This window comes from Myotis nattereri, assembly GCF_964212035.1.
Source record: "Myotis nattereri genome assembly, chromosome: 1".
NCBI classification, from domain to species: domain Eukaryota; kingdom Metazoa; phylum Chordata; class Mammalia; order Chiroptera; family Vespertilionidae; genus Myotis; species Myotis nattereri.
The window spans coordinates 85,457,719-85,471,074 of NC_138075.1; the positions used below are offsets into that span (position 1 = coordinate 85,457,719).

The following is a 13,356-nucleotide window of genomic DNA, read 5'->3' on the forward strand; positions in this document are numbered from 1 at the left end:
ATAATGAAGGCCTAATAAGCTAAGTGTCCAGTTGGCCGTTCAATCAATCAAAGCGTAATATGCTAATGATATGCTAAGGCCACTCAACCGCTTGCTATGATGTGCACTGACCACCAGGGGGCAGACACTCCAACCAGGTTAGCTTGCTGCTGGGGTCTGGCGGATCGGGACTGAGCAATCCCACAGACCCTCCCCAGCTGGCCAACCTCCTTCCTCCCTCCCCAGCCCTGATCATGCACCGCTGGGTTCCCTCAGCCTGGCCTGCACTCCAGGACCCCTCGGGGGATGTCGGACAGCTGGTTTCAGCCTGATCCACAGGGCAGGCTGAGGGACCCCACCGGTGCATGAATTTGTGCACCAGGCCTCTAGTACTTTCAATAATAAAGATAAGTTTTTTTAAAAAAAGAAACAACAATGAAGAAAATGTTATTTGAAGACCTGCTGTAATAAATTTAAGATATGAAAATTTGTTTTGAACTTTCATAAATTAAGTGCTGCTATCCCTTGAATAGAAACTTCTATCTCTAAAGTGAAAACTCATATTTTAGGTTTTACAATTATATTTGATCACAGCAATACATGTGCATGGCTTTAAAAGTCAAATTGAGCACAATCCATAAAAGACAGAATTGATGAATCAGACTTACAAAAATTAAAAACTTGCTCTTTGAAAGACACAGTTAGAGAATTTAAAGACAAGCCCACAGATTGGGAGAAAATATTTGCAAATCACATATTTGATGAAGAACCTGTGTCCAGAATATACAAAAAACACTCAAATCTCAACCATAACAAACAATAAAAATGAGGAAGTTGTTCAAATCGACACTATCAAAAGATAAATGGATGGCATAAACAGATAATGGACATCATTGGTCTCTAGGAAAATAAAAATTAAAAAGCAAGGATGGACTGTGAGGGTCTAAGAGTTAACTCTACTTGCATGCTAACATGCTGTTTCTTTTGAGATGTTTCTTTTTGGTGTTCATGATGATGAACTTTGTATGGGTCTTTTTTCAGTAATTTTATAGTGCTCTTGTGGGGGGAATCTTTTCAAACCCCTCCCCCACAAAAAAATCCTAGAAAATGCAATCTGTATTTCTAGAAGTGGGATTATTGGAACAGATGGGAGTTCCATTTTTAACTTTTTAAGAAAACTCCATACTGTTTTCCACAGTGGCTGCACCAGTCTGCATTCCCAGCAGCATTGCAAGAGGGTTCCTTTTTCTCCACATCTTCACCAGCACTTGTTGCTTTATTTGTTGATAGGCATTCTGACAGCTGTGAGATGGTATCTCATTGTTGTTTGGATTTGCATCTCTCTGATGATTAGTGACTTTGAGCAGGTTTTCATATGCCTCTTGGCCTTCTGTATATCCTGTTTTGAAAAGTGTCTACTAGTATTTAGGTCCTTTGCCCATTTTTTTATTGGATTATTTATCCTTTTGTTAAGTTGTATGAGTTCCCTGTAAATTTTGGAGATTAAACCCTTATCAGAGATAGCATTGGCAAATATGTTCTCCCATGCAGTAGGCTTTCTTGTTGTTTTGTTAATGGTTTCTTTTGCTGTACAGAAGTTTTTTATTTTGATGCAGTCCCATTTGTTTATTTTCTCCATAACTTCCATTGCCCTAGGAGCTGTATCAGTAATGATATTGCTCTGACATATGTCTGATATTTTGTTGCCTATGGAGTCTTCTAAGAGTTTTATGGTTTCCCATCTTACATTTAAGCCCTTTATCTATTTTAACTTTATTTTTGTGTATGGTTTAAGTTGGCGATCTAGTTTCATTTTTTCACATGTATCTGACCTATTTTCCCAGCACCATTTATTGAAGAGACTTTCTTGACTCCATTGTATGCTCTTGCCTCCTTTGTCAAATATTAATTTAGCATAAATGGGTTGGGTCGATTTGTGGGTTCTCTGTTCTGTTCCATTGGTCTATATGTCTGTTCTTGGGCCAGTACCAGGCAGTTTTGAGAATAGTGGTTTTGTAATATAGCTTGATATCTGGTATTGTGATCCATCCAACTATATCCCAAGAAATCAGAAACATCAATCAGAAAGGATATATGCACTCCTATGTTCATAGCAGCACAGTTTACAACAGCTAAGATTTGGAAACAGCCTGACAGCCCATGAGCAAATGAGTGGATTAAAAAACTGTGGTACAGCCGAAACCAGTTAGGCTCAGTGGATGGAGCGTCGGCTTGCGGACTGAAGGGTCCCAGGTTCGATTCCGGTCAAGGGCATGTACCTGGGTTGCAGGCACATCCCCAGTGGGAGATGTGCAGGAGGCAGCTGATCGATGTTTCTCTCTCATCGATGTTTCTAACTCTCTATCTCTCTCCCTTCCTCTTTGTAAAAAAATCAATAAAATATATTTTAAAAAAAAACAAACAAAAAACAAACAAACTGTGGTACATCTACACAATGGAATACTATGCTGCTATAAAAGAAGAAGAAAGTTTTACCATTTGCAACAGCATGGATGGGCCTGGAGAGCATTATGCTAAGCGAAATAAGCCAGCAAGAGAAAGATAAGTATCACATGATCTCACTCATTTCTATATATATAAAAGCCTAAGCAACCGTTACAACGGAATGGCCGGTCGCTATGATGCTCACTGACCACTAGGGGGCAGATGCTCAACACAGGAGCTTCCCCCAGCCTGCAGGCCCTGATCACCTGATCGGGGCTGAGCCCCCAGGCTGGGATGGGGAACCGGGGGTGGGTGGCAGTAGACGCAGCTCCTTTCCCAGGGGGGCCGAGGGCTGGCTCCCTCCTCGGGGCAGTGGCCAACCTCCCGGGTCCCTCCCCCGGCAGGCAGGCCCCGATTGCCTGGGCTGGGACGGGGAACTGGGGGTAGGTGGCAGTGGACGTGGGCAGCAAGGGATGGAGGAGGGGGGAAGGTGGGGAACTGCAGGGTGGCGGTGCAAGGGTGGCGAGGGAAGGAGGAGGCTGGAGGCAGGGAACCTGACCAGCCCTGATCGCCAGCCAGGCGTAGGGACCCCACCCGTGCACAAATTTTGTGCACCAGGCCTCTAGTGTGGGACATAATGAACAACATAAACTGATGAACAAAAATAGATCCAGAGGCAAAGAAACACCAAACAGACTGTCCAACCACAGAGGGAAGGTGAGGGGGAGAAGGGAGTATAAGACATCAACCAAAGGACTTGTATGCATGCATATTAGCATAACCAATGGACACAGACACTGGGGCAGTGGGGCTTGTCCTGGGGGATGGGAGTGGCCGGGGAGGAGTAAATCAGGGGAAAAAGGAGACATGTGTAATACTTTAAACAATAAAAAATTTCAGTTACTTAACACATCGTTTGCGGGTAGTTTTTATCGCGCGCTAACAGGTGGCGCGGGCCATTTTTGCTAATATTTTGCACAAATGGCAACGTTCGGTAAAATTACGATAACTTTAGTTTATGTATTTATACGTTACCCGCATTCTACCACTAGCCTATAAAAAACGTATTAATACGTGTCCCGTGCTCTACTACTACAGTCAACATAAAACGTATAAATACAATTTGTTAAAAAAAAAAAAAAGAAAATGCAATCTGTAAATATATTCTAGAAATCTTTCTTTTATTACTACCTTAACAATCATTTAAATACCATTTCACATGGTCTTTCCTTCTGAAACTCCTAGTCAGATGTTGGCTCTCTGGATTGATCTTTGAATTTTCCTAGCTTCTCAGTCCTACTTTCTTTATTCCCTTTTCTGGGAGAGTCCTTCAACCTTATATCCCAAGTTTTATATATAAATTCTTTCTATCACACTTTTTAATCTCTATTAGCTCTTTTTTGATCTCCAACTAAACCATTTAAAATAAGCCCTGGCTGGTGTTTCTAAGTGGTTAGAGCGTCTGCCCACACACTGAAGTCATATGGGTTCAATTGCTGGTCCTAATCTTGTAAAGGCAAGAAGTTGTTGTGGATCTTTAATGCATATTCATATGTGGCATAGTAAACTGCATTACTCTAAAATATTTATAAATCTTCTGAACTACTTAGCTTGGTTAGCTAGTAACGTTAGTTAAAATTTTAGAATACTTTTTCTTTTCCTCTTATGCTATAAAAACACTCTATGATTCCTGAAATCCTGAGTATAGAAAATAAAGGTTCTATTAAATGCTAAATTGCTTCCATTAGAGACCTTATTTCTCAGAAATAAAAAGCCTAAACAGAAGACTTGTGCTGACTTAAAAGTTATAGAACAAGTTTTAAATAACTGTGTCAGAAAATATATCTAAGATATAAAATAATGCTAGTTTATAAACTGTACATATAAATTTCTTAAGGTCTAAATGAACGCAATGAACTCGTTTGATTTTTTTTCCCCATTCTCTTTCTTTTCTTTGTCCTTCCAATCTGTTATTCAATGTAATAACTAATGGTAAAAAAATCTTTTTAAGTTTCACCTGCTTGATTCCTTGCATTTATCAAGTCTGTAGTATTAACCAAAGCATAACTGATAGATGGTAAACAACAAATGCTGACAAGAATATAGAAATCAGGATTCATAAATTTCTGGTGGGAATGTGAAATAATTCAGCCACTTGGGAAAACTGGAAATTCCTCAAAAAGGTAATCAGAGTTAGCATATGACTGAGCAATTCCACTCCTAAGTATATACCCAAGAAAACTGAAAACATGTCCAGATTTGTATACCAATGTTCAAAGTAGCATTACTCATTATTCCAAAATATAGAACCAACCATATATGCCAATCAACTGGACAACAAATAGATGGACAAAATATGGCATATTCACAGTACAGAATATTATTTGGCAATAAATAGAAATAAATTACTGACATGTGCTATAACATGCATAACCCTTAAAAATATTATGTCAAATGAAAGGAGCCACTCATAAAATAACCATTTATATGAAACGCCCAGAATAGGCAAATCTTTAGAGACTGAAAGTATATCAGTAAAGTTGCTTGAGGGGTTGGGGGGGAGGGTGAGAAAAATGTAGGAGTATGGGGAGTGACAGCTAATGAATATGGGGTTGCTTTTTAGGGTGATGAAAATTTTCACAACTTAAACTGTGGTGATGGGTGACACTGTGAATATCCTAAAAACCATAAAATTATATACTTTAAATGAAATTTATGATATGTGAATTATATTTCAATAGAGACATTAAAATAAAAAGAACGTTTGGTAGCTATCTGAACCCAAACAGAACACAAAGCCTTATTCCTTTCACACTAGAGTCTAACCCAGGGGTGGGCAAACTTTTTGACTCGAGGGCCACAATGGGTTCTTAAACTGGACCAGAGGGCCGGAACAAAAGCACGGATGGAGTGTTTGTGTGAACTAATATAAATTCAAAGTAAACATCATTACATAAAAGGGTACGGTCTTTTTTTTTTTTTTTTTTTAATTTTATTCATTTCAAACGGGCCGGATCCGGCCCACGGGCTGTAGTTTGCCCACGGCTGGTCTAACCATTGCTATTCTGATTACAAAGTAGCATAATACTTAATTGAAAATACTCAGAAAAATGTAAAAATCAGGATGTTAAAATAACTCTGAACTACATGACATCATCCTTAAATTTTAATTTTGCACCTATTTCAGAATTAATGCCATTTTAAAAGCACCTAAATGGAAAATTTATTTGCCCGTGGTACCATTTAGGGAGAGAAGAGTCTTTAAATTTGAACTCTACCCGTTTTAAAAATTGTTAACATTAGTAAAAAGAAGCTAAAAAGATTCATAATACCCACATATAAACAATATTAACCTACAAATATATATCATACCTTTTGATTTCTTGTCCTTTTTGCTTAGGAGATTCACCTCCATTCAGGATCTGTTCTAAATTCTTTGTTTCTACTGATCCATTTGGTTCTGAATTGGACAGTCCAAGTAATGACCTTACCCGCTGAGACCGTACATCTAATATTGTATCTGTGTAACCTACTTCCTGAAGATATCTATAAGAGAAAATTAAAAATATAAAAACCCACATATTGTTAACACCAGCAAACTTAAATAAAAATTACATTAAAGGATTTTAGAAAAACCCATAATCCTATAAAATATATTCTTCCTTTGCCTCAATAACTGTCTTCTCTATAGACTAGTTCCAGTTTTAAGAGAAAAAGGCCAATTACAAACCAAAATTTAATTAAGAAAGTGAATAGTACAGCCAACATTAATCAAGGGTCAATTATTAAATCCTAAAAAGCCCTAGGCAGTGGTTCTCAACCTTCCTAATGCCGTGACCCTTTAATACAGTTCCTCATGTTGTGGTGACCCCCAACCATAAAATTATTTTCGTTGCTACTTCATAACTGTAATTTTGCTACTGTTATGAATCGTAATGTAAATATCTGATATGCTATATATGTTTTCCGATGGTCATGACCCACAGGTTGAGAACCACTGCGAGCCTTAAGAAGCCGTTTTGAGTTGATGATAAATATTTTAAGTCTGGAAAGTGGTAAGAAATGAGCAGAACTAAACCTGAGAATAGTTACATGCTAGGTTTAGATCGACAGGTCACTTCTCCTTCTGGGATCAATTATCTATCTCATTGCATTTCTATCATCCTGTGGTCTTCAAATTTTCTGTATATCTAAACCAGAGTACTTAATCCAGAATCCAGGATGAAAATGAAAAAGAAGAAAGGGACTGGATTATGACATAAATATAGATGATGGGTCATGACTGTCTTTGTGTGACAAATTTTAAAATTTTGATCTAAAGTATCTTAGCATTTCTTATGCTAAAAAGGAGTCTTATACTGCTTAAAGAAGAACAAAAGATTTTTAGGTGAAAGGTAAAGATAGGGAGACTAGTTTGGTTAGGACACTAATGCAATAAGAAGTAAAACTTAAGAGAAAAATAGATGTGAAAAAAGTAAGCAAACTACAATCTGTGATTTGGTGCAATAATACGTATGTTAGTAGAATAAAAAAAGATCTAAGAGCCTTAGCTGGTTTGGCTCAGTGGAGAGTGTCAGCCTTCAACTAAAGGGTCCTGGATTTGATTATAGTCAAGGGCATATACCTCAGTTGCAGGTTCCACCCTGGCCCTGGTTGGGGCCAGTGCAGGAGGCAACCAATTGATGTATCTCTCTCACATCAATGTTTCTCTCTCTGTCTCTTCCCCTCCCTTCCACTCTTCCCTTAAAAAAAAAAAGAAAGAAAGAAAGAAAGAAATCATTGGAAAAATATCCTTGGGTGAGAGGATTAACAAAAATAATAAAAATATATTTTATGAAGATAAGAATTTTGGAAATTCTTCAGGTTTCTAGCTTGTATAGTTGGATGGTGGCTCTATTCAATGAAATGAAGAATGGGTCAAAATCTGGCTTACAAGATACTTATCACATAATTATGTAGTGTCTATAAAAGTGACACTGTTTATTAGGCACAATGATAAAGGTCAAAAGCTCAAAAGAGAATGACTGGGTATATATATTTGGGCATCAGTGTTCGGTGGTAATTTAAAGTCATGAATTTAAATTAAATTATACAGAGAAAAATCATAAGTAAGAACAGAAGGCATGGGTCCACAAATATCTAATGGGCAAAAGAATAAGAGAAACTGAGAAAAATTAAGAACTTGAGAAATTAAGGATAAAAATAATAGCAGAGAGTAGTACCATGAAAGTAAGAAAAAAAGTTCCAAATGGAATGAAGTTAATATAGAATGTTTGCAAGAGATCAAATATCAACAGAAAAGGTCGTTTAAATATGTCTGTGATAGAAGCGTCACTGGAACATGAAAATGTTCCAGTCACAGTTGAGAAATGAACAAGGAAGACTGGAAATAAACTACTCTTACAGAAAGGTGAGGAGAGACAGAATCTAAATCCAGGCAATGGGATTAGGCATTCATGAGAGAAATACCATACAACTGATTTGTCTCTACAGCTATAGCAGTCTTCTAAAAAATGCAATCCTCTTTTGGGGAAAACAACTTCCACCACACTGCAACCATGTAGTCTGAGTGAGCAGCCAAGATATTATACAATCCAGGTAAAAAATAACCGACACAGACAGTTATTTGACCAAGTCAAGCCAATTCTACTCCATAGAAATTACTCTATTATCAGGAATCTCCTGCCATCTGGAGAAAAGTGATTTTCAATAGAAAAAGAATAAAACTGATACACATAGAGGAGTAGAAAAACAGAAAATAAGAAAAAAATCCTGGGTTTTCCAGTCCCTGGAAAGTTCTCAGTGCTACTCCCCGCTCATCTTCCTGACACTCAGTTATTCAGCACTTCTCTCAATTCTGCTAGCTACCCCATCATCCTTCCAAACAATGTTCTTACTATAACTAGTTTGAGTTTTGTCACTGAGAGTTCAAATTGATAAATGCTTCTTTGAATGAAACATTAGTAACTGAGGTGATGAATGTGAGGTTTAAATACATTTATAGAAAGAAAAGCAAAAAGTTAAGGAGTTCGCACCTGACAGCCTTCCTATTTTCAGTGAAGTAGAACTTGAGGTGCTCTAATGACAGCAAGAGAGAATGGGTTGAGATGTGGTAAAAGTTTACAATATCCACTGAAGGCAATGGGAGGAGGTGTCCAGGATTATGGAGAAAGGCTCTTTGCAATGTTTGGACAAGAAACTATGAATATATGCCCTTGTCCAAGGGCATTTATAAGATTCTATAATTTTTCTCCACGAATTATTATTATTTTTTATTTTAATCATCACCCAAGGATATGTTTGATTTGCGAGAGAGGAAGGGAGGAACACTGATGTGAGAGAGAAGCATCAATTGGTTGCCTCCCATACATGCTCTGACTAGGATCAAACCAGAAACTTAGGTACATGCCCTGACCGGGAATCAAACCCGCAATCTTTTGGTATATGAGAAGATGTATCATTTAACTGAACCACCTGGACCCGGCCAGGGCTCTCCAAGAGTTATTTAGAAGTAGAAGCACAATAAACTGAATGAGGGCTGGGGATGTTGCAAGTAAGTATAGTAAAATGACTGCTGGGAGAGGGTAAGCAGTGGGCAGCAAAAAAGCAAAGGGTTCTAGCAAAAGGGTGATGGATAATGGGGTATAAGCCGGAGCTAGGGAAATGAAAGCAAAAAACAAGCAAACAAAAAAAAAAAATAGAAACCAAACATAGGTCGAGAGGAGCTAATGAAAAAAATAAAGTAGTCAGGGTCTAAAGAGCAAGGTAAAGTCAGAGGGTGAAAACATGGAACTTGGAGTAAGAAGTGGAATTTAAGATAACTGTTGGATCATGGACTACCACAGAGGTAGTTCTAGGTAATATAACAAGGTCAAGGGTCTGACCACACGTCACTGGGTTACTTAAGTACAGGTAAAGATGTCTAGAGTTGAGAAGGTTGAATGCTTGTAAGTAACCCAAGATACTGAGAGTACACCAGTATCAAAGTTGCAAAACGTAAGAGAGAAGAAGAAATAGATCAAAGACAGTAAGATTTGCCACAGAAGTACTTCTAATACAACAAAGAATTCAAACGTCAAAAAGAGGTTCCTCAAAAATTCAAGTAAAGGGTAGGAACTTGGCAAGCCACTCCTAAAGTTTCAGATAACCAGTTAAATTCTTTCTCTAAACCAGTCTCACTTAAAACCAAATATGTGAATTTTGCAGTGATGAAATGGAGTGTCTACAAGTTTGAGCTCTATATTGTTTTTGTTCTGGCCTTCAAGGTCTTTACAACATACTACCTGGTAAATCAAAAACAGCATCATCCTGGGGAACTTTCAGAGGAAACAAACTTTAAAAAGATCCAAGCATTTAAAAAACAATATAAAAACTATATGCATTGTACCAGTATCATTAAATAATTTTTCACTTGAAAAGTGACTGAATATAGGCACTTCCTACCTAGATCCTTAAAACTGAAAATGAGCCATTACTCACTGTCTTAACAGCTGTCTGCCTTGCTTCCACGTTAACTGGCTATTCTGAGGCGCCGTAGGAGCTTCTGTGTCTTTGGTTTCTTCTAAAAATTAACAACAAAAAGACAAGTTTCATACACATTATTTCAACTATTGAAAATAACTGCCAAAGTTGTCTAAGGGGAAAATTCCCACAAAAATACACCTAAATATTTTTTTTATAAAGAACAGAAAAAAAATTAACTTTTACTGAGTATTTCCTGTGGATCACACTCATTTCAAATGTGTTTATCCCAATAACCCAAACACTTAGGTACTACCCTCCCGTTTTAAAATTAGGAAAAGCCACGTGTATATTAACTATAACTACCAAGGATTCAAAAATCAAAAGCCCAGGCTTTGAAATACAATATTATTATTACTTTTCTAACTACTAGAATTCTGCTGAGTTGAATACTTTTGAAATTAAAAAGCTATACTTAATATTTACAGTAGCTATTCAAAAACAACACAGGTAAGAAATTAGGTATATATAATAACAATCCTGAACTGGTATCAGTAGACTGTATGTAGTTAATTTCATTTTTAGAAGTAAAAGTTAAAGTTTTGCTACAGGTAAAAAGTCATGTTTATTCTCAGGTAACAAAGTATATAGATTTTAAAAGTTTAATAAATAGTATAATTTCAGGTCAGTTAAGCTCTGAGGAAGTATCCTTAGACTGAAATTCAAAACTACTTATGGGCACTATTTTCCCATAAATTTCTATTATAAAAATAAAGATAAAGGAGAGCGGGCCATTAAAGATCAACCCTCAATGAACGTCAAGAACTTAGAATGGATCGCAGTTGTTAGGCTCCTAGACTCCTTAGTCACATGAACAAGTACTTATTGGTAGTAATACAAATATTCTCTACAGAAATATTACTTCTCTAACCCTAATAATCCCATTATTATTTTCTCATTCTTCCCCTGAACAAAGGAATTGCTACAATTTCTAGAAATGATTCTTTCATTCTAATAGTCACCTTATTTTTATAGTTATAATTTTTTACTTATACCATTTTGTTATTTTTAAATCACATAAAATACAATTCATAACAGAAAAAAATTAAAAAAGAATACAATTGCCCCAAATCCCATCACCAGAAGTTAGTATTTAAGACTTTATCATTTCATATTTTTCATCTGAAAATACACACTTAAGCTTCTCCCTCCTTAAAAAAAAAAAAAAAAAAAAAGACTATGTGTACTGCATTATAAGCTGCTTTTGACAATGTCTCTTGAACATTCTCTCTATGGCAATAAATATAGATTAACATCATATAAAATGATTACATAATATTCCATAGAAAGTATATACCTATTTAATTTAACCAGTCCCCTAATGTTGAAATTAGTTTCCATTATTCACTATTATAAATAATGCTGCTAAGGATATTCTTGAAGTACATCGTAAGCGTACAGCTCAATGAATTTTTGAACACACCCATGTAACCAGTACCTAAATGAAGAAACAAAACATTATCAGCATCCCAAAAGCTTTCCTTGTGCCCTTTTCCAGTCACTAGATAGTCCCAGAAGAGCATCAACACTATCCTAAATTCCTAAAATTAGATTAATTTTTAATTTAATAACAATAAATCAATTATATCAATTTTATGTGACTCATTCATGTTGTCAGGTTTATTTATAGTTTGTTAGCTTGTTGCTAAATAGCATTCTGCTATGCTAAAGTATCACAATATATTTGTGAATTCTAATAATCAAGAGCATTCCAGTTGTTTCTAGGTTGTTTTTTTTTTTTGCTATTAAAAATGATACTATGAACATTCTTATACAAGTCTTATAATGAACATACATATGCATTTTAGGGAGTGGAACACCTAGGAATGGAATTACTGGGCCCCAGGGCATGCTATGTTCCCTTTAGGAATACCACTGACAAATCGATTTACAATCCCAACATCAGTAGGTCTACAAGTTCTCATTATTCCACATCCTCATCAACACTTGACTTTTTCTCTTTTTCATTTTAGCCATTCTGGGAGGTGTCTAACTGTATTGCACTGTGTTTTTAAGTTGTATTTCCTCAATTATTGATAAAATTGGGCATCATTTCATATGCTTCGTGGCCATTTGTAAATTCTACTTTATCAAGTGCCTTTTCAGGTCTTTTGCCTGTTTTTCTACTGGTTTCTTCTAAAAATTAACAACAAGTTACAAGTTTTTTAAAATCTAAATGCAAGGAAAAAGGAGCTCTTTAGATATTTGGGTACAACCCCTTTTATAGGGTTAGTTTTTATATATATAGGTATTATTGAGACAGGGGTATAAAAATATGCATAAATTGTACTTTTGCCAAATCAATATTTTGCACATTTTCTCTTTTTTATATTTTGCTTTATTTTGAGCATATAAAAGGCAATACTGATTCACTTAATGTTTATCTAGACTTTGATGTAAATGATTTTATCCCACTTTGTTTGCAAGGTGTGTTTCTGACCATCCTTTTGCTTGTTTTCCCACTAAATATCCTGAATAGTTTTTCTACCTCTATAAAAACAATCTACTTTGTTATTAGTGTGTCTCCCATAAATAAAATACTTGGATGTTATTTTATTCCTCAATTTCAAGAAATTTCAATAGTTAAGTTTAAAAAGAAGTCTTTCAGTTGTGGGCAGGAAAGATTTATTTGCTAAATGATTTTGCTTTATACAAACTGTTGCCCTGAGACCAGCTAGCCAATTCTGACTCTAGTTCTAGGAAAATATGGCTACAACTAGCCTCCTTCCTCACATTTATGCACCCCCAGTATGGACAGTTCTTGAGTTCTAGAAAGTGACTGCTTATTTTCTGAATATTCTAGCCATATTAGAAAGTGGAGAAGATCTAAAAATAAGTCAACTGCAGGTTATATATATGAAGTGTTCTGCCTAGTTCTAAGTACTTAATATCAAACCAAAAACCAATTAACTAAATTTATAAAATGTACTATAATACCTAACTAATAAACAACAACAAACCCATATGTAAGCTTTACTGTCCGTACCATACATATACATATTTGACTTTTTAGATATGGAAACAATCATAGAAGTAAAATTTTATATCTAAAAGATATCTTTTTGTCTTAGTACCCAACCTCCAATAGCATAGAATGCAATTTGTACCATCAATATATATATATAAATGGGTTCTAAATATACCTGAGAAATTACTAGTTTTATTTCCAAATACTGTATCATGTGAATAAAAATATACCTTATTAGACTTTTAGGATACTCAAATTGTAATCATATGGAACCCTAAAATTAGCTCTTTTCTATATTCAGCCCCCACTTTCTGCACAACTATTCGTCAGATAGTACTCTTAGACTCACTAGTCACTATCAGTTTAGAAAAGAGCTAGGCCAATTGGAGATACATTTCTCATTCTCTTATCCATACTTGGCTGCCTCTACAATTTCAAAATTC

General features: G+C 35.9%; 1 protein-coding gene across 3 annotated transcripts in view; it reads right to left on the reverse strand.

The window, feature by feature from the left end:
• STRN3 (striatin 3) overlaps positions 1–13,356 on the reverse strand; it is a 99,860-nt gene that overhangs the window by 53,183 nt on the left and 33,321 nt on the right. For all 3 annotated transcript variants that reach the window (XM_081089712.1, XM_081089711.1, XM_081089713.1), the window contains exons 4-5: positions 9,904–9,985; positions 5,797–5,970 (exon numbers count right to left, since the gene is read on the reverse strand). In XM_081089712.1, coding sequence (XP_080945838.1) covers positions 5,797–5,970; positions 9,904–9,985 — 256 coding nt within the window. The remainder of the gene's footprint in view (positions 1–5,796; positions 5,971–9,903; positions 9,986–13,356) is intronic.